The sequence below is a fragment of the Epinephelus lanceolatus genome, chromosome 6 (assembly GCF_041903045.1).
Source record: "Epinephelus lanceolatus isolate andai-2023 chromosome 6, ASM4190304v1, whole genome shotgun sequence".
In the NCBI taxonomy this organism is placed as follows: domain Eukaryota; kingdom Metazoa; phylum Chordata; class Actinopteri; order Perciformes; family Serranidae; genus Epinephelus; species Epinephelus lanceolatus.
The window spans coordinates 42,464,832-42,492,783 of record NC_135739.1 but is presented as its reverse complement, the minus strand read 5'-3'; the positions used below and the strand labels follow the sequence as shown (position 1 = coordinate 42,492,783).

Below are 27,952 nucleotides of genomic sequence, written 5' to 3'. Positions count from 1 at the left end.
TCCAACATTCCTGAGCTTAACGTCCTTTGCCAATGTTATACTTGATTACTTAGTTTTACTGATTAACGCTTATTGTTACAAAAAGACATTGAATGGGGAAATTAGTTAGGGATTTTTACAGTAGCATTCCCCAAGCCTTATTGACTTCCAGAGTAAAAAATTACAATCTTACATTTGTTAAACATGTCCTGAAAAATGATTTCTTAAAGAGTGGAAGCTCTCTAGGACTTTTAGTAAGGTTAATTACTCTGAGGTTTTATAACATATGCATCTCCTTTACCTCTATCTCAGCATTCAGTGAACTGGGTGGTCTCAGTGTCAGACCGCAGTCGCTATGACGACATCTTCCTGAAGACTGATGCTGATCTGGACGGTTTTGTCAGTGGACATGAAGTAAAGGAGATCTTCATGCAGTCTGGACTTACTCAGAATGTCCTCGCCCATATATGGTAGGTGCTCAGACAGTCTTTCACTCATGTTTCATGCTTCACAGTTAATATATGATATGTTTTATTTCTTGGCTAGGCTTATTATTGGCTTGGTAACAATCAATAAGAAAGTCGGTCTTAATTTTAAGTTCTTAAGTTGTAACTAATGGCTTTATTAATGCGTAATAAATTGAAGATCAGTTATAAACCAATAATTAAAACACATTTGTACTCACCAGGCTGAGAAAAAATTCCTTTGTGTTTGGTGATCATGCTGTTCTTAACATTAGTAATCTATTAGTGCAGTTAATAAATAGATTTTTCACTTTTCAACCAGTTTTGTATCAAAATAATGATGGTAAGTATGTGTACATAAACTGTGGTAAACCTCCCATTATCTAACCAGTGCCCAGATACCCTGTGATTGCAAGAGTTTGAGAACAAGAAGTGGGTGCCATACTGTTACATGCACAGTGAAAATGGAGGCTGAAACATGTTTCTTGCCAACCAGCTGCCATTGTTTCAAACAGACGTGTTTGCATTACATCACCCACCAGCGGAAGCATTTATTGGTCTGGTGCTGCACAATGCATCCTTGTATATTTTCTCCCTCTTGAGTCAAGGCATCTTTTTTCTCTGTTGTCTCTGGTTCTGTAGCACCAGTTTCAAAAGTATTTACATATTTCTACTGTAGAGAAGGTTGACTTATTAGAAAGTGGTACCATTAGCTTTACCAGTATTTACTGTATATACACTGAACAAAAATATAAATGCAACACTTTTGTTTTTGCTCCCATTTTTCATGAGCTAAACTCAAAGATCTAAACATTTTCTGTATACACAAAAGACCATTTCTTACAAATATTGTTCACAAATCTGTCTAAATCTGTGTTAGTGATGTCAACGTTGTAGATCAAGTGGCCCATGGTGGCCGTGGGGTTATGGTATGGGCAGGCGTATGTTATGGACAACAAACACAGGTGCATTTTATTGATGGCATTTTGAATGCACAGAGATACCGTGACGAGATCCTGAGGCTTATTGTTGTGCCATTCATCCACGACCATCACCTCATGTTGCAGCATGATAATGCATGGCCCCATCCCATGTTGCAAGGATCTATACACAATTCCTGGAAGCTGAAAACATCCCAGTTCTTGCATGGCCAGCATACTCACCGGACATGTCACCCATTGAGCATGTTTGGGATGCTCTGGATCAGCGTATACGACAGTGTGTTCCAGTTCCTGCCAATATCCAGCAACTTCACACAGCCATTGAAGAGGAGTGGACCAACATTCCACAGGCCACAATCAACAACCTGATCAACTCTATGCGAAGGAGATGTGTTGCACTGCGTGAGGCAAATGGTGGTCACACCAGATACTGACTGTGTGTGTGTGTGTGTGTGTGTATGTGTCTTCTTCTTTTTCTTTTAATTTTTGTGATGCCATGTCAGTCTGGTCATTCTGCTCAGTATAATGGAATAAAGGAAATGTGTCTCTGTTGAATGTCTGCTCTTCCCTGCAGGGCTCTGGCAGACACAAGGCAGATAGGCAAGCTGACCAGGGAGCAATTTGCCCTCGCCATGTATCTCATCCAGCAGAAAGTCAGCAAGGGAATCGACCCTCCACAGGCCCTGACTCCTGAAATGATTCCCCCGTCAGAGAGAGGCACTCCTGTACCAGTGAGTCCCACACTCACAAACTGTATATCTGTGAGTTAATGTATTTCATGGGGCTTAGGAGGTAGTGCAGGTCGCCCGCTAATGTTAGTGTTGGTGGTTTGATCCCCACATCCTCAGCGTCCTTAATCCCAAATTGCTCCTGATGGTCAGTCCAGTACCTTGTATGATAACTCACTGCGATCCATGTGTGAGTGTGTGTGTAAATTGTAAAGTGTTATGGATCAGCCCCTCCAGGATATTGTGATGTTGCCATGTTCTTCTCTCTCTCTCTCTGTCTCTCTTTCTCTTTCTCTTTCTCTCTCTCTCTCTCTCCTCACTGTTTATAATGCCACTAGAGTTCTGTGCCTGGACAGAGTCACACACAGTGACAGAGCTAACTGTTAGCATCACAAATCTAACGATACCCAACAGTTATTGGGTTAAACGACAGAGTCAAGCTGTTTCAGTGTCAGTGTGAGATGAGCAGCTCAGTGTTGGATGTTAATTGGTGCTGTGGGGCTTCTGCCCAAGTGACAAAATATGACGAGTAGTGATTAGATTACGTTGTGCTGTGTTAGCTTGTGCAAACCGGGCAGATAGCGTCTCACAGAGATGGTCCTTCAGTGCTGCTAGGGTTGGGCGATTTGTTCTTAAAATTATGTCCCAATATTTCTATGCTATATCACGATTTATATTCTTACATCTTGATAACGATATAATATCCTCACGGTGCCCAGCCCTACCCCCACCCCACCAGCACAGATAGATTCTAAAGCCTGATTTATGGTCCTGCGGCGTACCTACCGACGTACCTACGTCGTTGCCGTGACGCCGTCATGAACCCTTTGAACTTCTCCGTCACTCCATTTCTTCGCGGTGCAATTCACCGCCAGAGTGGTAGGGGGCTGCATTCCTTTCCTGAATGGTTATCGTCGTCTCTAGTTGATTCTTTGTTTAGCTTCCGGCTTTTCCGGTCACAGTGAACAATGGCGACCGAGAGAGAGAGAATCTTGCTGGAGCTGGAGTTGTTGGATGTGTAAGAAAGTATGTTAATACTGCAACATCTACATTGCAACAGAAGATGTTTAAAGATGGCGGGGATGGCGCAATCTGGAAATACGGAACCGGAAATGCATTGCTACCAAGCAAACCAATGACAGCCCTCTCGGTCTGCGCTGGGTCTGCGTCGCCTCGACGTGTAGTTACATTTTTTGGGAGGTGCACGTCAGGCTACAAAAGACCCTTCATGATGGATAAAAACAAGGATTCGTGTACCCAGCCCGGAGGGTTACCGGGGCCCTGCCCTGGAGCCAGGCCTGGGGTTGGGGCCCGTGGGCAAGCGCCTGGTGGCCGGGCCTTCGCCCATGGGGTCCGGCTGGGCCCAGCCCAAACTGGCTACATGGGCTCATCCCCCTGCAGGCCCACCACCCGCAGAGGGATCCAGAAGGGTTCGGTGCTATGTGGATTGGGCAGCAGACCAAGGCGGGGGCCTTGGCGGTCCGATCCTCGGCTACAGAAGTTGGTTCTTGGGATGGCAGGGAAGGAGCCGGAGGGCGGGGAAGGAGCCGGAGCTTGTGGAAGAGGTTGAGCGCTACCGGTTAGATATAGTCGGCCTCACCTCGACACATAGTTCCGGCTCTGGAACCCAGGTCCTTGAGAGGGGTTGGACTCTCTCCTTCCCTGGAGTTGCTCCGGGTGAGAGGCGGAGGGCCGGGGTGGGCTTTCTGATAGCCCCCAGACTCTCTGCCTGTACGTTGGGGTTTACCCCGGTAGACGAAAGGGTTGCTTCCCTGCGCCTTCGGGTCGGGGGAACGGGTCCTGACTGTTGTCTGCACTTATGCGCTGAACAACAGTTCAGAGTACCCGCCCTTTTTTGAGTCCCTGGGACGGGTGCTGGACAGTGCCCCGACTGGGGACTCCATTGTTCTGCTGGGGGACTTCAACGCTCACGTGGGCAATGACAGTGGGACCTGGAGGGGCGTGATTGGGAGGAACGGCCTGCCCGATCTGAACCCGAGTGGTGTTCAGTTATTGGACTTATTTGCGGGTCGCAGTTTGGCCATAACTAACACCATGTTCAAACATAAGGATGTCCATCGGTGCACGTGGCACCAGGACAGCCTAGGTCACAGGTCAATGATTGACTTTGTAGTCGTATCATTTGACCTGCGGCCATATGTTCTGGACACTCGGGTGAAGAGAGGAGCAGAGCTGTCAACTGATCACCACCTGGTGGTGAGTTGGATCAGATGGCGGGGGAAGACGCCGCGCAGACCTGGCAGGCCCAAACGAATAGTGAGGGTCTGCTGGGAGCACCTGGCAGAAGACCCTGTCCAGATGATCTTCAACTCCCACCTCCGGGAGAGCTTCGACCGCGTCCCGAGGGCAGAGGGGGACATTGAGTCCGAATGGGCCTTGTTCCACTCTGCCATTGTCGAGGCGGCGGTTGCGAACTGTGGCCGCAAGGCCCCTGGGGCCAGTCGCGGCGGTAAGCCGTCAGGCTGAAGAAGGAGGCCTACAGGGCATGGTTGGCCTGTGGGTCTCCGGAAGCAGCTGATGGGTACCGGCGGGCCAAGTGGAGTGCAGCGGCGGCAGTCGTGGAGGCAAAAACTCGGGCGTGGGAGGAGTTCGGTGAGGCCATGGAGGAAGACTATCGATCGGCTCCAAAGAGGTTCTGACAAACCGTCCGGCGCCTCAGGGGGGGAAGGCGGCAACTTGCTCACACTGTTTACAGTGGGGGCGGGGAGCTGCTGACGTCAACTGGGGACATTGTCGGGCGGTGGAAGGAATACTTTGAGGAGCTCCTCAATCCCACCAACACGTATTCCAGTGAGGAAACAGAGAGGGGGGTCTCGAGGGTGAGTCGTCCAATTTCTGGGACAGAAGTTGCCGAGGTAGTGAAACAACTCCGAGGCGGCGGAGCCCCAGGGGTGGATGAGATTCATCCTGGATATCTCAAGGCTCTGGATGTTGTAGGGCTGTCCTGGCTGACACGCCTCTGCAACATTGCGTGGACATCGGGGGCAGTGCCTCTGGAGTGGCAGACCGGGGTGGTGGTCCCCATTTTCAAGAAAGGGGACCAGAGGGTGTGTTCCAACTACAGGGGGATCACACTCCTCAGCCTACCCGGTAAGGTCTACTCCAGGGTGCAGGAGAAGAGGGTCCGGTCGATAGTTGAACCTCAGATTGAGGAGGAGCAATGTGGTTTTCGTCCCGGACGCGGAACCGTGGACCAGCTCTTTACCCTCGCCAGGGTGCTGGAGGGGGCATGGGAGTTTGCCCAACCTGTCCACATGTGTTTTGTGGATTTGGAGAAGGCTTATGACCGTGTCCCCAGGGGCATCCTGTGGGGGGTGCTCCGGGAGTATGGGGTTGGTGGCCCCTTGCTAAGGGCCATCCAGTCCCTGTACCGAAGGAGCATGAGTCTGGTTCGCGTGGCCGGTAAGTCGGACCTGTTCCTGGTGAGGGTTGGACTCCGCCAGGGCTGCCCTTTGTCACCGGTTCTGTTCATAACTTTTATGTACAGAATTTCTAGGCGCAGCCGAGTGGTGGAGGGTGTCAGGTTCGGTGACAGGAGGATCTCGTCCCTGCTTTTTGCGGATGACGTGGTCCTCCTAGCTCCATCGAACAGTGACCTCCAGCTCTTGCTGGGACGGTTCGCAGCCGAGTGTGAAGCGGCTGGGGTGAGAATCAGCACCTCCAAGTCTGAGGCCATGGTCCTCAGCCGGAAAAGAGTGGATTGCCCACTCCAGGTCGGGGGGGAGGTCCTTCCTCAGGTGGAGGAGTTTAAGTATCTCGGGATCTTGTTCATGAGTGAGGGTAGGATGGAGCAGGAGATTGACAGGCGGATTGGGGCGGCGTCAGCAGTGATGCAGGCACTTAACCGGTCCGTTGCGGTGAAGAGGGAGCTTAGCCAAAAAGCGAAGCTCTCGATTTACCGGTCGATCTACATTCCAACCCTCACCTATGGTCACGAGCTCTGGGTAGTGACCGAAAAAATGAGATCGCGAGTACAAGCGGCCGAAATGAGTTTCCTCCACAGGGTGGCTGGGCTCAGCCTTAGGGATAGGGTGAGGAGCTCGGACATCCAGGAGGGACTCGGAGTAGAGCGAGGGAATGTTATTTCACTGTACAGTTTTGGAAGAAATAAGGTGAAAGTTAGCTCATTTTACATTATAACCAATATAATTTGCTTAGGTTTGACTCGTCATCAAAAATTTCTTAATAGCTTTGCTTAAATATTCAGTGGACGCCTCTTCAGAATGACCTTGATTATGACAATGTCAAATCTGATGTAATTTTACTTTATGGAAACTCGGCAGGGACGGAGCACCTGCTGCAGCAAGTGAACACACTGTTTGTGGTCATTTTGACTTGACCAGTGGACTTCATTACAAGCTGGCTGGCTGTAGAAACAGGTGAAATACTTTACGTTCTAAAACCAGCCGCCAGCGATTTGACCAGCTGAGCTGCAGTTGACATCATCAGCTGGCTTGAGTTGAGCTCAGATCAGCCAGTACACAGTGCTGCAACTTCTCTCTGCAATGTTATGAAATGCTGTTGTCATGTCACAAATCATTTGCCTGAACTGGGTTTAAATCAAAGCCACACTCAGCTGTCCTTTGCTGCATAGATAGCACCACTGCTCTTCTTCCCAGGGATAATGTTTTATTTTATAAAGTGTATTCATCTTTTTGGGATGGTAGTTATTATGGCAGACAATGTATTCCAGCTTTACAATAAATCACAGCTGGAAATTCTGGATTTGTGTATTTTCTGTGAAATTTGATATCTTAAATGAAGGAAGCTGCATGAAGACAACAAGATGCTAAATTTCTTTAGTTATCATCCAAGGATTCATAGAAATATTATTTTAACTTTTTCCTTGTTTGTTCCTATAAATTAGCTGGTAATTTATAGTATTGTTTACCTTTTATTTTCACAGCAGGAATAGTACTAATTAATATTAGATGACACAAAAAAAATGAGCAAGGAACTTGCTTAGTACTGATGACATTTCAGAATGCTGTCTTTTTTGACACAGGATGTGTTGTAACTGTTTGTAACTAAGTATTTGTCTTTGGCTGCAGAGTATGTCAGGATATATGACCCCAGTGGGATCAGAGATGGCTGCTCTGTCAGAGATGAGACGGGTGAGTCAGTACTTCTCTCATATTTCTCCTGCCCTTTGCATATTTAGGCATAAAGGTGTATGGATTTGTCTGCTAGACATACTGTTTGTTGATCTTTACCAAATTCTCTATCTGCAAAGTCAGCTTATTAGCTGAAAGACAACGTGAACTGTAACCCACATAGACATGTAAAATGTAAATTGAAGGAGGGGTAAATCAGTTGTATCAGAAGATATTTACTGTCCACTGTTCTTTTCTCTTACCCTAACTCTTTACTGCTGATGTATCAACCTTCCCTTTCTTCCTCCTCTCTCAGGCTATAATGTTGAAGTTGTGGGTAGGTAACATAGACCTACGGTGTATTAACCTAGAAATGCTTTTGGTGGGCGGCCGTTCAGGCTGATTGCTGGAAAGCATTCGCAAAACTCTTCTCTCCATTCAGTAAAGTGCAGTGACACTGTCTCACCCTGTCAGCTGCCTGTTGATCAAGGGAAGATTCAAGATTGCTTTAGTTGGCAAACAGGGTTCTTTTAAAAATGGTATTTTTATAAAGTGGCTGCAGTTGTATAATAACAGTCGATTGCGGCTCTGGCATGAATAAAAGTTCAATCAATTAAATCAAGAGCATCCTGTGTACCTCAGATAAGTGGCATAGTGCTCCTGGTGAATAAAGGATAAGATTGTGAATATTTTTCTTGTTTGTTTGTTTTGTTTTTTCAAGAAATGTCTCCACACTCTTGGACTAGCATCACCAGCAAATTCTAGTGGACAAGATACTGGAACTTCTGAAAACCACCTTTATGATAACTTTAAATGTTCTCAGGGGGGCTGAATATTAGCCATACAACTACAAAAATCCTGAATCTTTCCTGTCATTGGCAGTTTGTCAATGGTGATAACGCTCCCCCACATGTTGGTGATCCCAGCCCCCACCTACTGATTGAGCCACTTTGCTGCTCCTCTTATTGAGCATTGGTTTCTCTCCTATCCTCTCTTTTCCCCCTTCTCCCGCCTTTGGCCTGGTCTGCTGTGGCTCACTTGGCACCATTTCATTATCTCACTTTACTTCTTCAAAAAATTCAGTTACTTTGCCAACCTCGTCTTTTTTGTCTTGTCCCTCTCTGTCTGTCTGTGTCTTCCTCTACAGGACAGCTCTAGTTCAGTAGGTTCTGGGGAGTTCACTGGCATCAAGGAGTTGGATGACATCAGCCAGGAGATAGCCCAGTTGCAGAGGTAACAAACAATTTAAAGTAACTATATCCCAAACATTGAGTATAAATGGTCACGCCATTTTTTCAAGGCCACCAGCATAAAACCCACTTTGGCGTGTCAGTTCTCTCGCTCTCTCCAGTGGCTCTGTCCCTCTCTTAGTCACACACACACAAAAAGAAAGACTCACAAACGAGACACACACTCCTCTGTCCATCCAGACCACTTTTCCTGAGCGATAGTGTTTGAGCAGGCAAAGCGTGTGTTTTTGTATCTGCAGAGGACCAGAGCATCTTGCAAATTGTTATGAAGTGGAGAGCTGTTAGTTTGTTTTCAGCTTACAGTGAATAAATCATCATGTTTAATGGGGCCGCGGTCACAGTTGAACTTAATGAGTTTAATGATGGTATGAGCAGGCGAGGCGTGTGTTTTTGTATCTGCAGGGCTATTTAATGTCGTTTTGTGACATTGGTGCGACTTGCAAAGACTAATAATATATGAACTGAAAAGCTGTTAGATTGTTTTTAGCCCACAGTAAATAGATACTCATGATTAAAGGCACCGTGGTAACAGTTTACCTTGCAACTAACTAGTAATGTCATGAGAACCGATACTCGCGATACCTTTCAATTCCATGATGAAAAAACCCTGGCAATACTCATTTTTTTGAAAAAACGGAAGAACTGATACCGCGTAAGAATCGATGCTATGACTCTTCCGGAATTGATGGGGGCAGTGTACGCCATATAGTGTTACAGTCCATGCCTACATTCAGAGTGAGGGGGTGACGGGGAGGTAGAACTACACATGGCATACCTACCAAGGGTGAAAGTAAGCTGGTACAGTCCGGTACTGTGTACCATTAAAAGATTCAGTGGCGGAACTACGCAGTACCAGGAAGAGGAGAGAGCGGCTGCCTGCTAAAGCCCACATTCAGAACCAGTCACGGCTGCACTTTAGGCCAGAAAATAGATCTGCTAGCAATATATGCATTTTTAAACACCACTTTGTCTGTTTATTAATTGCTTTTAACTCGTTCCGAATTGCTTCTGAACCGTCCGTGCTGGGTTTTGGTCCATGCTGGACTGAGCCTTGCCTGGACATCTCCCTCTCTCTCCCAGCCCCTCCCCTGGGAGAGAGTCCGGTGGTCTCCTATGAGCCCAGCCTTCGAGACGTGCAACACTCCATTAAATGTCATTCAGTTCATCAAAAAATATCGCAATTAAAATCAGTAGCATAATAAGCAGATATGTTCCATGTTATTTTGTTCAATTTCAACAACACAGAGAACAGCTTGAACAAGCTGCGTGTGAGGTAACGACCAGGGATTTCACTCTCAGCAGTGCGTGACTGCGCATGTACGTCTACCTCCGAAACACAGTGGTTGGGGTGCGTTTGATTTATTGTACTGGGATGTTTGATTTTTCCACAACTAGACCATGGACGTTTGCACTGGGACAGGACAAACAGTAAATGAAACCAACAAAATTTCACACATTCTTGTGGTTGGCTCAAATGCTGTCAGCATGATTTAAATAGTAAATATTTAAATAGTTTATTGTGGATGTTGATCAATGTTTTTTTACAACGAAAAATAGGTAAAGACGAAAAGAGAAAAAGAAAAAACATAAGTAATATCAATCTGTTGATAGAAATGTTATTTTATATGCATATATTTTAATAAAGTATTTCTTGTTTAAGTACATGGGATCTTAGGATTTTTTTTTTTTTTTACCATGGTATCGACTTTGGTATCGAGAATCGTGTAATTTTACTGGTATCGGCACCGACGACTGAATTTTTGGTATCGTGACATCCCTGCTACTAACTGCTAACACCTAACTGTTGACTGATAGCTTCAGGTTCACAGCAAAAATATCAACACTTCCACCTGATATGAGCCGGGTGCTTAAAAAAAAAGCAGCAGTGGTTCTGCTTTGATTTATTTAATTGTTTTATTTAACTTTCTTATAACAGTACTTTATTTAATTTTGTTGTAATAGAACTTGACATTGCACCTCTAAGCTGGTTTTCTGACAATAAAAGACGTGAAGAAGACATGTTAGACTTAACCTCAGTATAAAATCATTTATCATTTTCAGCATACACCGCAAAAGATGCGCCATCACATTTTTAAGATCATAACGTCCAAAGACTGCAATAATGCCAAAACTCTTTAATGTTAAAAACCTATCCTTAATCATGAATTGCTTTATTAATTGTATTACTTCTTCAGTGCCAACTTAGCATCTTAAATGCTGTATAGTTGATCCTCCTTAATTTTTTATGAAGAAATCAAACCAACCAAGCTTTTGAGCTAGATTTAGCAATGTTTCAGCATAAGCCCTGAGATGGCCTTATTAACCAAGAATTTCCCAGTTGTGTCAAGACGGCCCTTAGCCAACAGAGACCCTCAGTGTCTTCAGACTGATCGATTAGTGGATAAATTTATGTGAATTGTCCCATACAGCAGCTAAAGTTACCTGCAGCCCACAGCTAACCCCGTAATACCCTTAGCTCTGTTTATACTATATTCCTATGGTCCAATTGTTTTTCTGATAAAATGCACACGTAAAAAGGAAACATGCACTATCAAACATGGATGAGCTTTATTTCTCATCTTGGCTTCATCTCAATCAACTGTTTTCTTCCTCCTTCCTTCCTTCCTTCCATCCATCCATCCATCCATGCATCCATCCACCCATCCATCCATCCATCCAGCCAACCACCCACACTTCTTTTGATGTGTGTATTTTATCAAATTTTTGTTTGTTCACCACTTATTCTCCATGCTGCGTCAGCACTCTTGCCTTTACCCAGTGGAATACTCTCAGGTAAACACAACAGCTACTGAACATCCATGGACTGGCATTCTGTCTAATCTACTATGACACACAGACAGTAAGCAGTGATTCTGCCTCCTTCTTTTCTTGGTTTATGAGTTGACGTCACATATACTCACATTTGATTGTTTTATCACCTTCATGACTGCGGTCAAGATGCAGAGTGTGGTAAAGAATAGGTTCGCAATTTTTGAAGTCATGTCTTCAAACAATGTCCAGGTGCCCATGTAAACAGTGAAGCAGATTTTGCTTGTGGTAGTCATTCCTTCTTTTCATACAGGCACTGAAGAGAGCAGTTCCCAAAACACTTTTAATGCAAGTGAAGGGGAGAAACATCTACAGTCTTTGTTCAGTATAAAAACAAAAAAGTTTATCTAAAGCTAATATGAGGCTTCAGCAATATGTGTTAAGCCCATTTCCCACTGCACAAAAACCCACTAACACCTGCTTACATTTGGCTATTTTATTTAAATGGGAAAGGTTACATTCAGCTTGCACTCCGGGGTCAAATGACTCTGCAGTAGTCAGGAGTGTTTATTGGCTTCAGCTCCCATCAACTTCAATACAACAACTATGTGAAAGCCCCGATTCTAGCCCATTTGCCAGTGCGATGCAAAGACAGGCTGCCACAAAATACTGTTGGTCTCTGTCTAAGCAGTGCTCGAACATTGATCAAATTTAGTTGGAGAGAGAGAAACTGAAGAAATAAGACATAGAAAAAGAAGCAACTGCCGTAACATTTTCACTGGCCTACATGCTGCTTTCTACTGTTTACTAAATTGTTTTCCGGCCCATCCATGAGGTTCAATGTGACACACCCAGGTCCCCAGGAACACAGCTCAGCCTGTTTCCAATTTTCCCCAGTGGCCATTCGTGATATTGCAATAAGCAGCCCAAAAAGTATTTTCCCCATAGACCACCAAAATAAACTGTAGAAAGGATTCCTCAAGCTGCAAACAAGGTCAGTTATGACTCTTTCAATAAAAAATTTGATCCATGGAGGTTTTATATTTGTTAAACTTTACTTGAGCCAAGAAAAGTGATTTTAAAATCTGTGATGTCATCACATTGGGGTGGCTGTGGCTCAGAGGTAGTGCGGGTTGTCCACCAATTGGAAGATCAGCCAGCACCTCCAGTGTCCATGTCAAAGTATCCTTGAGCAAGATACTGAACCCCAAATTGCTCCTGATGGCTGTTCCATCGGTGTGTAAGTGTATTAAAAAACTGAGCAGCAGTTGGCATCTTGTATGGGAGCCTGTGTGAATGTGTGTGTGAATGGGTGCGTGTGACTCATAGTGTAAAAAGTGCTTTGAGTGGTCAGATGACTAGAAAGGCACTATACAAGTGCAGGTCCATTTACCATTTACCATTTTTAAGTCTACGAGCTGAGCGGGAACTTGCAGGCGGGGCCAGTGGGAGAAACACTACTGTGCATATTTAATGGGAAGCATACTGCATGTAAACCCGGAAGCTAGAAGCTTATTTTGCTGTAAGTGTCAGGCAAGTAATTACATTGGAATAAAAAGGCGCCATCTAAATCTGTGGACACACTAGGGAAAAATACCAAAAAAAACAGAAAGACTTGTTGGTGTACTTCAGAACTCTGGTCTACTGGCAACAGTAAAGGAATATATTGCCTATTTTTTTTGTGGGGTTTCTTGTGTTGAAAAACACCTGCATACACGTGCCAATTTTTTGTGGGAAAAAGGGTATTAGACTCAGTGTTTTCCCTAGGTTTACGGGGGGGGGGGGGTTACAAACACTTAAAGGAATCATGGTGTTCATATGTTTCTTTTAATGACAACTGAGCAATTATTTGAACTGTACATTGTACTAAACATGAAAACATTTCTTCTTCACCTTCTTAAAAAACGCATATATTTTTGTCTGCTTTTCAGGTTGGTTGGTTGGTTGACGCAACATATTTTCTGACGCACGCTCTCTGTCTGAGGGTGGGAGTGTGCTCACCTGTGTGTGTGCGCCTCTGTTGTGATCTGGCGCCATATAGAAAATAAAATTAAATAAAATGAACTACCCACTAATATAATGGTAGGGGAATCACTGAGACTAATCATGTGAATATCCTCCAAAGTTTCCATCTTTTTAATACTTAAGTTCCTTTTTGTGTTACTATCTGTCCACTGCAGCTAAACAAGGAAAGGAAAGAGGGATATTTGTAGTAAAAAGACTACTTTTGAAAGATACCCACTTGATACATCTAAGAGCTCATTTATGTTTGTTAGATACAGAGACATATGGAGCCTTCTGTCTGCACTCTGCATTCATTTGGTTTGTATTTGTGCACGTTTTTTAAAAGCTAACGGATACAGGCAAAATGGAGCTGCACCACCAGAGATGTTGGAGGCAGTGTAGCGAGATTCGACCACGGGAGAAATTTAAATAATGGCGGAACGGAATGAATTGGTGATATAGTTAAAAGAATTCTCTGTCCACATGTCAGGATCTATATAATGGCCACACAGAACACCATCCCCTCGTTTGTTGTTGTGTGAAACTTTTGACTCTGCCCTCTAGTGCAATCTAGTGGCTGTATCTATGCCATCGTAAAAGATACTTGAAAGTATGAAGGCAGTGACGTTTACAATTTTTGAAGTGGACTTATCTGTTTTTGTACACAAGGGGAATATAAATGAGCCTTTACACAAACTGCTGCAGCCTCATTCACTTCAGAGTAGCAGTGGAATGCATTTTTACACTGAAGGAAGACTATGGATTTTGTCCCCCATCACTTACATTAAAGGAGCAAACCCTGCTTCAATTTACATTTTGGCATCTGACTGTTGTTTTTAGACAAACTTAAAAAATTATAGACCTATCGTTGAAGGAGTCTGACTACTAAATTCCATCCTTTATGTACGTGCAGAGGATAGTTAGTAGTTAATGACACTTGCATAGAGTCATACCAAGATAAATATTGTGCTGCTCTACAGCACAACACAGTATTGTCCTCAGATAGAATCAAATGCTGTGTATTTTAAAGAACACTAGGCTAAACCCACAGAAAAAATGTATGGACTCAAACAGTACCATTTCATCAACATGCTAGCAGAACATAACATCTTGTTCACGGACCATAAAGAATCAGTATTTTTTTGCTTTGTGGAACTCTCAGTGTTGCACACTTTAAGTTTATTTCCACCAATCTACGCACAAATCTTATAAGAAGATACACATTGTTATTATTATAGCCCTTTGCAATTACACTGATTTAAATAATTCATCTGAAATAATGCAGAAAGGCACACTAATTTTTTTATCAGGTCCCAGACACGCAGTTGCCAGCAGCTCTTCTTTTTTTTTTTACTGTCACTTTTTTTTTTTTTTTTTTTTAAACTTTTTGCCTGTGACACTATGGATTTGATAGAATCCCAGTCCAGCATCTTGTTACTCTGACAAGTTGAGTGTACACAGCAGGAGGTTTTTAGTTATTTGGTTCTTTTTCTGTTCTAATTATGCTTGTGTGTGTTTGTATGCGCCTTTGTGTGCATTTGTTGTGTTTGTGTGTGTGTGTGTGTGTGTGTGTGTGTGTGTGTGTGTGTGTGTTTTAGGGAGAAGTACACTCTGGAGCAGGACATCAGGGAGACAGAGGAGGCCATCAGACACAAGAGTGCAGAGGTGCAGGTGAGTGCAACTTGTTACTGGTCAGTCACCTGCAATTTGCTTGGATTAAAGCTACAGTTGGTAACTTTTATGAAGATATTTTTTGTTATATTTGCTGAAACTGACACTATAATATATTAATACTATACAGTATTAAATGAAACAGTTACCCTCTTGCCTCCTCATATAGTGCTTCTAATGGCATATGCAAGAATCATGAAAATGATTCAGTCAGTCATGCCAGTTACTTCTCGTGAACTGCAGTCAAAATGTCCAACTAGGCAGCGCTGATCAAATATTGATCAAGATTCTGTTAAGGATGCACCGAATATTCGGTAACCGAATATATTTGGCCGAATATTGTAAAAAACACAGACATTAGGTATTCGGTGGAATAAGTGAAAAGCAAGGCCGAATAATAGTGGCGTGTTTTGATAACGCAATTATACAGCGTGCTGTGACGGATGGAGTAAAATGTCAGCAGTGTGGCGATATTTTACTCCATCCGTCAACGCACTCGGATTTGCGACTAAAATAGTTTTGTTCAAGCAAAATAAATCATTCAGCACGCTGTTCGAGTACAGATTTCAACCAGCAGCAGGAACTAAAGGCGAATCCCACCGGTTGTGGGTTGAACGGGGGACACAGATACGGACAGGAATGTATTCCTGTCAAATACGGCGGCCATAGGCTTACCGGCGACGGAGAAGTCCGGCTCCAATAATTTCCTCTTCTTGGCGTCATGACTGCCCAAAAAGACCTGGACAGCCGAGTCGTGGCGCCACACAGGTATGTGACGTGTCAGAGGAGAAACGAGCCGTTCACATTTCTCTCTTTGTGGCAGGTAACGGCCCACAAACCTCACTGCACTTTAGGGACTGTTCTTTACTTGTCAGGGGAGGAGGGTGGCTGGTTGGTTTTTAATTTTATTTTTTTATTTTATTTTGATCCCCGCTGTGTTAATCACTTATTGATGCCGTTTTTGAAGTATGAATAAGTCAATAAGTAATTTATTCCATTGAAATATCATTGATGTATTATAGAAAAGTGATTTATCTTTTTATAAATGACAAAAGGCACATCTGCCTCATTTTTGCTGTGGTATCCTGATACTACTCAGAACCGTGATACTTTCACTGGTATCGTACCGTGGGTCCCAATTTTGGTACCGTTACAACACTAATCTGGAGGGGGTTCATCTGCAAAAACTAATGAAAAACTAAACAACGGTATTCGGTATTCGGCCAAGTGTTTAATTTTATTCGGCTTCAGCTTTGGCCACAAATTTTCATTTCGGTGCATCCCTAGATTCTGTCACTGAATGTAACTACATGTTGGAAACAGTCGAGCAAAGCACCAAGCACCACCCACTGGCCAGACCAACATTATCATGTTACAGCTAAACAGAACACTAAAATGTGTTTCTGAAATCATTTTATATGAGAAATAGGCAATCCAGTTGCATTTGATCAGCACTGCCCAAAGAGAAAGCAATGGACAACATGTTTTGCTTTAATGATACGGCCACTGTGTTGGAAAAGTCAACCAGAGTACCAAGCACTGGACCAAGTTCTCATTTTACAGCTAAACAGCAACTTAAATATGTTTCTGACAATATTTGAGGTGAGAAAAAGACAACACAGTAACAAAATCTTAATTCATATTTGTAATACTATATAGATTTAGTGACAGTTTCAGCAAATATGACAAAGTTATTTTTAGAAAAGGCGTTAATGTGGACTGCTATCATGTCAATTAAATAGTGTCACTGTTCATCTTCCTATCTCTGTTTCTATTTTCAAAGAATTATTGAAAAATAATGGTCTCTCCTGGCCCTGTATATACAAACATATATCTATACAAGGGCCCAGTGGGTGCAGGTTTTTGTATGAAGTGCACTAAACAGCTTGGCTTTATCTGACTAATGGGCCTCTTCCACTGTTACTTTTGGTTGTGCCGAGTCAAGCCATGCTGCGCCGATTTGCTTTTCCATTATCAGACACGCCGTGCCACGCTGACCTGCGCCAGAGACTGAAGCCCCTTTTACAGTGCCAGATTTTCTGCGAATGTTGGGCTGTTTTGCCAGCAAGCTGCGAGAATTTAGACACACAGAGCCAGATTGGCGAGTTGATCCGAGGTGCCCAATTTTCCGCCTCATAGGGTAGTCATATTGGCGGAACCCTTTAAGTTTAAACAGACAGAGGTGGCCTTCCGCAACGGGAGGAGCTATTGATGACTTGTGGGAGGAGCTGTTGATAACGCCGCACGTGCGACCAACTGGTCGTGGATAAACAGGAAACAGCTGTTATGTGCTATGTTTCCCACTGCGCATGTGTGAATTACATGTGTGTTCTGAGTGAGGAAGTGCGGAGGCTGTCGTTGTTATTGTCGTGCTGAAGTTTGAGTAAAGTCTTGAAACATACAGTTGTCGTCGTAGTTACTGAGCTAACAATGGTAGCAGAAGGTGGCCGCTGGTAATTATAAAGTTTCGCCAGCGTTTGATGAGAAGAAATCATACGAAAGCTGGAAAAATGAGGTCGAAATCTGGGGACTGTTTACTGACTTGGATAAGAAGAAGCAGGCCTTGGCAGTTGCCTTGTCGCTAACAGGAAGAGCGAGGGACAGCGCGCTGGAAATAGCCGCAGGGGATTTGAATAAAGATGATGGAATGACTACACTTCTGATAAAACTGGGACTCTGTGTTTTTGAAAGAGGAAAAGGACTGCCAATACGAGGCGTACACAGAGTTTGACCGGATAACAAGAGACAATGGCGCTTCGATGGTGGATTACATTGTTGAGTCTGAACGGAGGTACAACAGAATTCGCCAGTTCAAAATGGAGCTTCCAGATGCGGTGTTAGCATTCAAGCTGCTAGACACTGCGGGACTTAATGTTAAAGACAAACAGTTGGCGCTCACCGCTTGTCCAGGCCTCACGTTTGACAACATGAAGGCTGCCTTGAAGAGGATCTTTGGCGATAATACGCCACAGAGGGGGGCTGATGCACTACACTACTACACAAAGTTTAACGGCAGGAGAGAAAGTAGGTCAAATCTGCAAAATCAAACAGCTGTTCACGGTACCAATCCGCTTGACAGATACGGTAGGAGGACAAGATGTGCAGTCTAGGCTTGTGCCAGTTTGAAAATTTTCCAACCGGTTTGATTTAAAGCCAAATATCTAACCGAACCGATATATCAAATTATATACCTAATTTTACCACTGGGGGTCGCATTTGAGCTATTTTTGCCAATAAAAGCCCATTATAGGTGTAATGAGCTTCCAATCCACTAGGTGGCGGTAATGCTGTATTAACCGCCAATACACACAAGGTTACACAAGAAGAAGAAGACGCAGAAGGACACCAAGGAACCTTCCTCCGACTCCGCTCTCTCAGTGGAGACATGGTGGTTAAGAGGGCCGAGCGAGCGGACATTCCTGTAGTAGTTCCAGCCCCCCAAATAGTACCAGGAACTTCTTCAGAGGAAGCGGGTTACTAGGGCAACAAACTGAATGACTGCTGACTTAAGGTGACCAGATTTCTGAGATGAGAATCGGGGACATTTTCAGTGCGGTGGTGAAAAATCATTAAATATTATCATTGTGAAATAAAAAACGGGGACAAGTACTTTTTCAGTATTTTGACCAGCTCTTATTACAAAAAAGGTTGCAATCAAACAAATGAGTGACATCACCAACCATCCATCCACTGAGGAAGACAAAAATATCTTATTAATCTTATTAGCTTGAGTTAGGATGGATTTTTTTGGTCAAAGGTTTCAACTCATAACTGAATACTGAACTGATATTTATGACACAAAAGGTGGCAATCAAAAAAAGGGATGACATCACCGTAATCCCCTCATTCATCCACCTCCGTAGCCTCCGCCTCAGGAGCTTGGGTAGAATAAGAGCAGAGGAGAACATGAGAAGAACTGCAAGACAGAGCCAATAGTAAGTGAATAGTTTCATAAAGAAATAACATCAGTGTTGGTAATATACTTATATAATTTAGTCATTGTGCTCTTTTTTATATGCTCTATGTAATTGCCTCTGTTTGAAATGTGCTACATCAGAGATTCTTAAACATTTCAGACCATGTATCACTATGTACCAAACCAAATTTCCAAAGTGCAACTTTCTACTGCAGATATGATTTTTTCATACAATAAAAATAACTGTATCTCCCCATGCAGCAGCATCAGCAAGGCTAAACAACAACAAAAATGCTACTTTATTAAAATCAAAGAATAGCCTACATTTATAAAGTGCACTCGCAAAAGATAGAGATAATATTGTCATCTCATTGTAATCTAGTATAACAAGTTACACCTTCACTAACAACAGTGACGTACAAAACAGTGACATAGGGCATCATCTGATCAGATGGTCTGCATTTATAACTACTAAATTCATTGGTTTCCCACACAGCAGTGACTGGTGCCAGCCCGGCACAAAATACAGCAGTTAACACACACAACTATTGACCATTTACCATTTATTATTTATTTATTATTTTAACACAGTCTCAGGTCCCTATGCCTCCAAGAAAATCCTATGCTACCAAAGCAGTCTTCCACCTCCTCCTTTTCTAAAACAGAGCCACATACAATGTCATCACCTGGTAATCTCATGCTAACGTTACAGCTTCACCAATGACAGATATAAAAACAGTGACATAATGTTAACGTTCACTGACTTTTATAACGTTACGTTAGGTCTTCAGTTCAGATTAAACAGACGCACTGCATGTTACAATCATACTTAGCCTACTTTACCTCACTTCACACACACACACACACACACACACACACACACACAGTCAAGTCTACTGCCAGCTCACACAAAATAAATAAGTTCATACATAACATACCATTTAACACGGCCGCTGGTCTCCTATTCTCTCCTTTTTGCCGCCTCTAGATTGTTGTTGTTGATGCTGCTGCGTCTGGTCGTGCCTCCTGATAACGTCTGTACATCATATGACGTCTTCTCTGGCGATGCGTTTACTGACTACCGTAATAACTGGTGCTTGAGTCTGCGCGCATTTTTCCCCCATTCATTGTCAAAATCGGGGACATTTTTGGGGACAGCTTTTACCAGGGACAGGTCACCCAAATCGGGGGCTGTCCCTGGAAATCGGGGACATCTGGTCACCGTATGCTGACTCCCTCGCACTTTTCCCCGCCCCCAATGAAATTTGATCTCTCTCAGCAGCAGCAGACAGCTGAGCGGAGCGGAGCTGCGGAGTCCTTCTGAAGCCTCTGAGACAAACTAAATAAAACACTTGTAGGCTCCTCCACTTCATTTATAAACAAACATAAACCTTATTAAGTTGTCATAATGCATGTTACAATGCAAGATAAGTTGAATATAGTCCCTTGACGCGCCGCTGATGTGAAAAGCTTTTCTTTTTTTTTTCTCCTCTGGTTTATCCGGTTGACGTGAATTAAACCAGGTGGAGCTCTTAAACCGTACCGAAACAGTTAAACCGGAAATCGGCACAAGCCTAGTGCACTCTGCCAAAGCATATATCACTGGGCAAAGGACTGCCCCCACAAAAATGAACATGCTAAAATAACAGAAGATGAAAGACAAACAGAGGTAGAAGAGTGCAACATTACTTTGTTGTCTCGAGACACATTGTCTGACACAGAGATTTTCATGGTGGAGTCTTTGGGATCTGCTGTGATTGACACAGCTTGCACTAGAACAGTGTGTGGTGATAAATGGCTTGATCATTATGTCAGTCAACTAACACAGGATGAGTTACTGAAAATGAAGGACATAAAAAGTGCAAGACCATTCAAGTTTGGCAATGGGAGAATTGTCCATTCCACAAAGAAAGTGAAAATCCCAGCTGTGATAGCACAGACTAGATGTCAAATTGAGACAGAAGTTGTCCCAGCTGATATCCCTTTGCTTTTAAGCAAAACTTCACTGAAAAGAGCAGGTGCAGTTTTGGACATTGAGAATGACAAAGCCATAATGTTCAAGCAACCTGTGAAACTTGAACTGACATCGTCAGGACATTAGTGTGTGAACTTGAGGGATGAGAGTACCCCAGTTGGAGGTGAAATCCAAAATGAAGATGACATCCTCAGAAAGCATGAAAACACAGGAAAAACAAAAAATTCTATTGAAACTGCACAAGCAGTTTGGACATGCCTCAGTTGACAGACTGCAAAAACTACTGACCTGCTCAGGTAATACTGATGAGGAGTGCACCACAATCCTGAAGGATATTGTAAAGAACTGTGAGATATGCATCAGATACAGTAAACCAAAGCAAAAGCCAGCAGTAGTTTTACCCATGGCCTCAAATTAGAATGAAACTGTAGCTATGGACTTACATGAGCTAGAGCCAGGAATGTGGTATCTTCACGCCATTGACCACTTCACATGCTTCAGTGTGGGGAGCATTATTACCACCAAGAAACCCAGGGAGATAGTGAAGCACTTTATTCACTGTTGGATAAGTGTTCATGGTCCTCCACGCAGACTGTTCACTGACAATGGGGGTGAATACAACAATGAAGAAATGAGGGACATGGCTGAAAACTTTAATATTGAAGTGAAAACGACTGCAGCTTATAGTCCATGGAGTAACGGTCTCTTAGAAAGGCATAATCAAACCCTCACTAAAATCCTGTTGAAAGTAAAGAGAGACAATGGATGTGACTGGAAGACAACCCTAGACTGGGCCCTGATGGCAAAAAACTCTATGCACAATGTGCATGGCTATAGTCCCTACCAGCTAGTGTTCAGGCAGAACCCAAATCTGCCATCAGTTCTCACTGATAAGCCGCCAACTCTAGTAGGGACTAGCATGGCTACTTGGATAGCCCAGCACATCTCAGCATTACATGCTACAAAGAGAGCATTCACAGAAGCAGAATGCTGTGAGAGGATCCAAAGAGCCCTTCGTAAACAACTGCGACCCACTGATGACCGATATGAAACAGGGGATAAGGTTTACTACAAACAAGTGGTTTCTACACAGTGGAAAGGTCCAGGTGTGGTCTTCGGCCAAGATGGTGTGGTTATATTTGTTTGCCACGGGGGCGCTTATGTTCGTGTACATCAATCTAGACTTCGAAAGGTTGATGGCTCGCAAGGTATGCTGAGAGAAAGAGACAATCAGTTGATGGGAACTGAAAATGCCACATTACCAGATACCGGACTCAATGAAAATTACACTGAAAATGAAAGTGAGGAAGAGGTACCCTCAAATGATGAAGATGCTGAGGATAACAATGAGCCCCCTCACACATCAACACACCAAAGAGAGGATGATCATGAGCAATCTGATGCATCACAAACACACTCAAATACTACTTGTGAAGGACTTAAGCTGAAAATTGGACAAGTAGTTACATACACAGACAGTGGAAGTGGCCAAGCACACACTGGAAAAATCCTCAGCCACGCAGGAAAGGCCACTGGAACATACAAAAACTGGTACAATTTACAGTATGCAGAGCCTGAGGAAATTGCTGGCACAACTGGATCAGTGGACCTAGGACAAGTAGAAAATCTTCAAGTGGTTCCATCTGAGCATGCTGAATTATGTGCAAACTGCCATAAAGAGGACGTACTGATTGTGAATGATGATGCCTTCATGCCTGCCAAACACGCTGAACTCAGCAACTGGAAACAGAACAATGTCTTTGAAGGGGTGAAAGACGAAGGTCAGAAATGCATCTCTACAAGGTGGGTGTGCACCCTCAAGGAGACACAAGATGGTGTTGTACCTAAAGCCAGACTAGCTGCAAGAGGCTTTGAGGAAACACTGAGGAGCTCCCAAAAGACTCACCTACGTGTGCCTCAGAGGCTCTAAAAATGATCATGGCTGTTATATGTCAAAAGAAATGGCAGCTGAACTCCATGGACATTAAAGCTTTTTGCAAGGTAAAGCGTTAACCCGAAATGTCTACATTCAGCCTCCCCGAGAAGCTCAGAGCAAAGGAACTGTGTGGAAGTTGAAGAAGTGTGTTTATGGCCTGGCAGACGCTTCTCTGTATTGGTACAACAGGGTGAAAGACATTATGCAGCAGTCAGGAGGTACTGTGTCAAAAGTTGACCCAGCAGTGTTCTACTGGTTGGATGACTCCTGCAATGTGATGGGAGTCCTTGCTTGTCATGTGGATGACTTTATTTGGGGAGGTTCAGAAACATTCTCCACGACAGTCATCCCTCAATTGAAAGCTGCTTTTCAAATTGGACAGCTTCAGCTACATTGGAATGGAGGTTCTCTCTGTGGAGGATGAAATACAGGTGCAACAATGGATGTACATAAAAAATCTCCAACCCATTCCTGTGGACCCCACCAGAGCCACACAGCAAGAGGCCCCCCTAACAAACACTTTTGGGTTTGGGGCTGCAAGGTTTGCAGGATGGACACAACATCCTGGATGCCAAGGCTACTGTATGTAGTCAGGCAGGTTGCATATCACATCAAAAGCATAGATCTATGCATTAATGATATGAAAGAGATAAATGTAAGTCAGACAAATTGACCCCTAGTTCCGACGTCTATACCTATTGTGTGTGTAACAGACAACCACTCTCTTTTTGATGGTGTCAAATCCACCAAATCAGTCACAGAGAAAAGACTCCGACTCAAGATCAGCAGTATCAAGGAGCTCATAAACTCTGGGACTATTCAGCAGATCATGTGGTCAGCAACTAAGGAGCAGCTCGCTGACTGCTTGACCAAGAAGGGGACGTCTGCACTCGTTCTCTTGAGGGCTCTCAGTGAAGGTGTATGGCAGCTTAAAAGCTAAATGGACTAAACAACAAAGACTTTTTTTACTGTTCAACTGTAGTTATTAAAGCAGAAACTTTAAACCTGGCTATCTGTTAAGGCCACTAAGAAGAAAAAGAAATGTTTTCTTTGCACTGTTTTTCTTTAAAGAGAAAAGGGGAGTTTGTTATGTGCTATGTTTCCCACTGCGCATGTGCGAATTACATGTATGTTCTGAGTAAGGAAGTGCGGGGGCTGTCATTGTTATTGTTGTGCTGAAGTTTGAGTAAAGTCTTGAAACGTACAGTTGTCATCGTAGTTATTGAGCTAACAACAGCTGATAGCAGGAATTAGCGAGCAGCTAGTCGGACGAGGGAAACGCAAACCTGACAGACACTATGAAGATGAACATCTGGGGAGACAAGGAATTGCGCGCCCTCCTTGCCCTCGCAAAATTAACCGTCAGATGACAGGAACGGTGAAGAACGGGCCGACTTATGAGAGAATCGCCGAAGGACTGACCAGCTGCAGCTTCTCTCCCACGTTACTGTTTACGTCACACGCTGAGCTACACGTTTTACTTTCTCACACCCCCCATTGCCCCGAAAAAGGTGCATTTTGTATAAACAAAAGTAGGTAGGCGGCATTTTGCCACACTCCCTGATTTTGTTTTTATGCTGCCAATGCTTAAAAAAGACTGATTGGGCTTTCCTGCAAATTTGCACACCTCCTATCTGAAAAGGGCTTGACCCTCTCTGTGGTAGGTCCAAAAGCTGGGCCTCTACTCACCGTCTGCAGAAGATCAGAGACTTATCTACCAGATGAATTGTTGGCACCTATTTTAGCGTCAAAGTTTGTTGGCACTATTGAAAAAGATTTCCCTCCGTTACAGTCACTGATCAGTATTTGCTTACATGTGCTGGGCTGACTCTGTTGTTTTTAAAGTCATTAATAACCCACAGAAACATTATGTGCAATGGTCAGAGGTGGGACCAAGTCACAAGTCAGAAATCTTTGCACTCATGTCCTGAGTCAAGTCCTGAGTCAAGATAGGCAAGTCCTGAGTCAAGTCCCAAATCAAGGCTAACAAGTCCCAAGTCGAGTCTCAAGTCCTAAACTATGCGTTTTGAGTCCTCAACAAGTCATTATGCGCTCTTCACCAAATGTAATGCTTTTTTAGCAAGAGAGTATTAAAATAAATGTATGAATATCATGGATGCTTTTAAAAATTAGTATTTATTTGTTAAAACAAGTTTGTTAAAACAAGTGTGATGGAACCTAATCTTAAAAAAGAAATGCTAAAATTGCACTTTCACAGCATATGGCACTGTTTACCACAACAGAATGAATTTTGTATATTTCTGTCCTGTATTTTGTGAACTCAAGTTAGATCAGAAAAATGTTTATAACTTTCTCTTCCCAAATTTGTAAGACATTTTCTGTAAGACTATTCTTTATTCTTCTTATGTTGTTTGCTTGTTTTAAGTTTTATATCTAAATAAAAACAAGATAAATGTTAACATACATAGATTTAGGACAGTGTTTCCCCTAGGACTTTTCCAGCAGAGGTGCTGAAGTGCATACGTGTTGTTTTGCCCCCCCTTGGAAGATATTTAGTGCGTTAGCTGACATGGTATGGGCTTTAGAGGGTGGGACCACATATGTGAACACATTTATACATGTCGAATTATGTATGATAAAATGCTTCCCATACCCCATGTGCTTTTGCCAAGTCTGGCCAACAAAAATGAAAGCAAGTGATGCTTGCGACTAATAGACATGCTTAGTGGAGCTCCAGGAATACAGCAGTTGCCTCTGTAATCAGGCCCGTGTGCTGCCGGGAATGGACAGCCTGGAAACTGGGCAGTTTGCTGGTGGATTAAAGGAGTGGAGGAGTTTTTTGGCTTGTTGCAGCCTCTGCAGAAGCTTTCAGTGCAATATGTGTGTGACGAGTGAGGAGAGAGAGGCAGAACTCGGGACAGGCAGGTGAACAATGTCAGGTCAGCAGTAAACCATGACTGTAGAAATGTTCAGTGTGAGCTACAGTTTCCCAAACCACCAGACAGTGAAGAAATTGTGTCATATGACTGGCTCTTGACTATAGCAGCAGTGCAGCATTTCCCTGACATCGTTATATGCCAGTTTGGATCGCCCAACCCTATATCTGACCACTTATTGCTTTGTTTTTTCTTATTTTATGTGATGGAAACCAATATTTGGCACATGATACTTACTGACACTCTTAACTTGTTTTAATTTCTGTTCCTCAGGAGATGCAGAATGACTTGGACAGAGAGACAGCCAGCCTGCAAGACCTGGAGGCACAGAAACAAGATGCCCAGGACCGCCTGGAGGAAATGGACCAGCAGAAACACAAACTAGAGGACATGCTGAACGAAGTCAGGATGAAGTGCCAAGAAGAGTCTCAGATGGTGAGGGAGAGAGGAAGAACTGGGGGATGTGGGAGACAGTGAAAACATGGCAGAAGTTTCCACCCCTGTGATGCAAATTGGGGTTTGTTTTACAGTTCAGCTAAATGTTACAATTACTAAGAGGCAACTTAGATAGTGCCAAAGGGAAGAAAGTAAAGTGTCTTTAATGATGTGGTGGCAGCTTATGGCTTTAATAAATTGTCAGATACAGAGATGATTTCAAAGGCCATTGTCACTGGGCAGATGTTAATTTCATTCTGTTCTGCCTCCAGATCTCAACCCTCCAGAGTCAGATCCACTCTCAGGAGTCAGATTTGCAGAGCCAGGAGGAGGAGCTGAGCCGGGCAAAGGCCGACCTTGGCCGGCTGCAGCAGGAGGAGAACCAGCTGGAGCAGAGCCTTGCTGCTGGCAAGGTCCAACTTGAGACTATCATCAAGTCTCTGAAGGCCACACAGGATGAGATCAACCAGGTAGGACACAGGGACTTACTCTGTGTTTGTGTGTGTGTGTGTGTGTGTGTGTGTGTTTCTGAAAAGTGTCAACAGAGGGCATCATTGCACTGTATAATCTACTTCTCTGTTACCACTGAAGTCGGTATTTGTGTGTTCACATGCATTCATCTCTAGCAGGTGTTCAGAAATAAGATATCCTAATCAGACATAACTGAAGAGCTGTCTCAAGCAAGAAGAACATGCACCAATGTATCCATTTATCCCACTGTTATTGAACTGTGTGTGTGTGTGTGTGTGTGTGTGTGTGTGTGTGTCTCTCTCTCTCTCCTGCAGGCTCGTAGTAAGTTGTCCCAGATTCAGGACAGCCAACAGGAAGTGTCCAAAAGCATTGAGCAGTACAACAGCACCTTGAACGGAACCCATGGAGGCAGTATGACCAACCTTGCTGATATGAGTGAGGGCTTCAATGACAGAGAGAACGGTGGATTCCCAGCCATGGTGAGAGCAGCACAGGTAAGGATCTCTATAAGAACTCTGCTTCTACCTCCCAATGTGGCTGATAACACATTCCAGTTCTAGACTAAAGGGCCTCTAACTGATGTTATCAACAGGCTAGAATGCATTTGAATTAAGGGACCACAGGCTACGTTAGCAACCCTACATGATATTGTTTAAACATGGGGATAACGGCACACATATTCAGTCTCTCCATGGAAACGTTCATAGTGTTGCACTCACTTGTACACGTGAAAAGTGGGTCCATTCCATTTTAGAGTGCCACATAAAAGGTAACGCTGAGGGCCAGGAAAGCTGTTTTAATGGAATGTAATCTGTCAGCCAGCAGCATCAACTACGTAATTGTCAGCTGACAGCAAACAACAATGACGGTCTATGGGGCAAAAGCCATAATAGCTTTCCTAATTGACAAATAATTGCCTGCATTAACAGTAATGATTTTAATATGATTTTACTTAAGCCTAAATCATCAGTTTTCAGTCTTATCAATCTGATTTTATTTTGTTTGTATGAGCCATGTGGTTGTGGCTAAATATTGGCCGCTCTTACTGCTCAAAGTTAGTGGAGGATCTGGCGCATCTGCTGGCTATGATACCCATCAAATGGTGCACATACTCCACCTGCTAGGCACACCACAGGCGTACGCTGGTGTAGTAATGGTGCAGACCCATTGTGAAATATTTGTGTCAAGAATGCAAACCCAAGCTCTCACCTTGCTTTTTATTGTGTGAAGTGTGTGTTGGACTTGGGCTGTATTAATTTCTTCATACCATCATACCTTTCTGACATTTCACCGGTGTAGATGGTATGTGGCAGCGTTTACTGAGCTGCTGGTAATAGAAATCATTGAACAACTCATGACATTGTCTATGGCAAGGCGATACATGAAAATCAGCAGCAGTTCA

General features: G+C 43.6%; 1 protein-coding gene across 5 annotated transcripts in view; it reads left to right on the top strand.

Moving 5' to 3' along the window:
- LOC117253947 (epidermal growth factor receptor substrate 15-like 1) overlaps positions 1-27,952 on the top strand; it is a 151,902-nt gene that overhangs the window by 64,750 nt on the left and 59,200 nt on the right. For all 5 annotated transcript variants that reach the window (XM_078169073.1, XM_078169075.1, XM_033621854.2 and 2 more), the window contains exons 10-17: positions 292-449; positions 1,959-2,115; positions 7,185-7,247; positions 8,374-8,459; positions 14,848-14,920; positions 25,918-26,079; positions 26,352-26,549; positions 26,865-27,044. In XM_078169073.1, the coding sequence (XP_078025199.1) occupies positions 292-449; positions 1,959-2,115; positions 7,185-7,247; positions 8,374-8,459; positions 14,848-14,920; positions 25,918-26,079; positions 26,352-26,549; positions 26,865-27,044 (1,077 nt within the window). The remainder of the gene's footprint in view (positions 1-291; positions 450-1,958; positions 2,116-7,184; positions 7,248-8,373; positions 8,460-14,847; positions 14,921-25,917; positions 26,080-26,351; positions 26,550-26,864; positions 27,045-27,952) is intronic.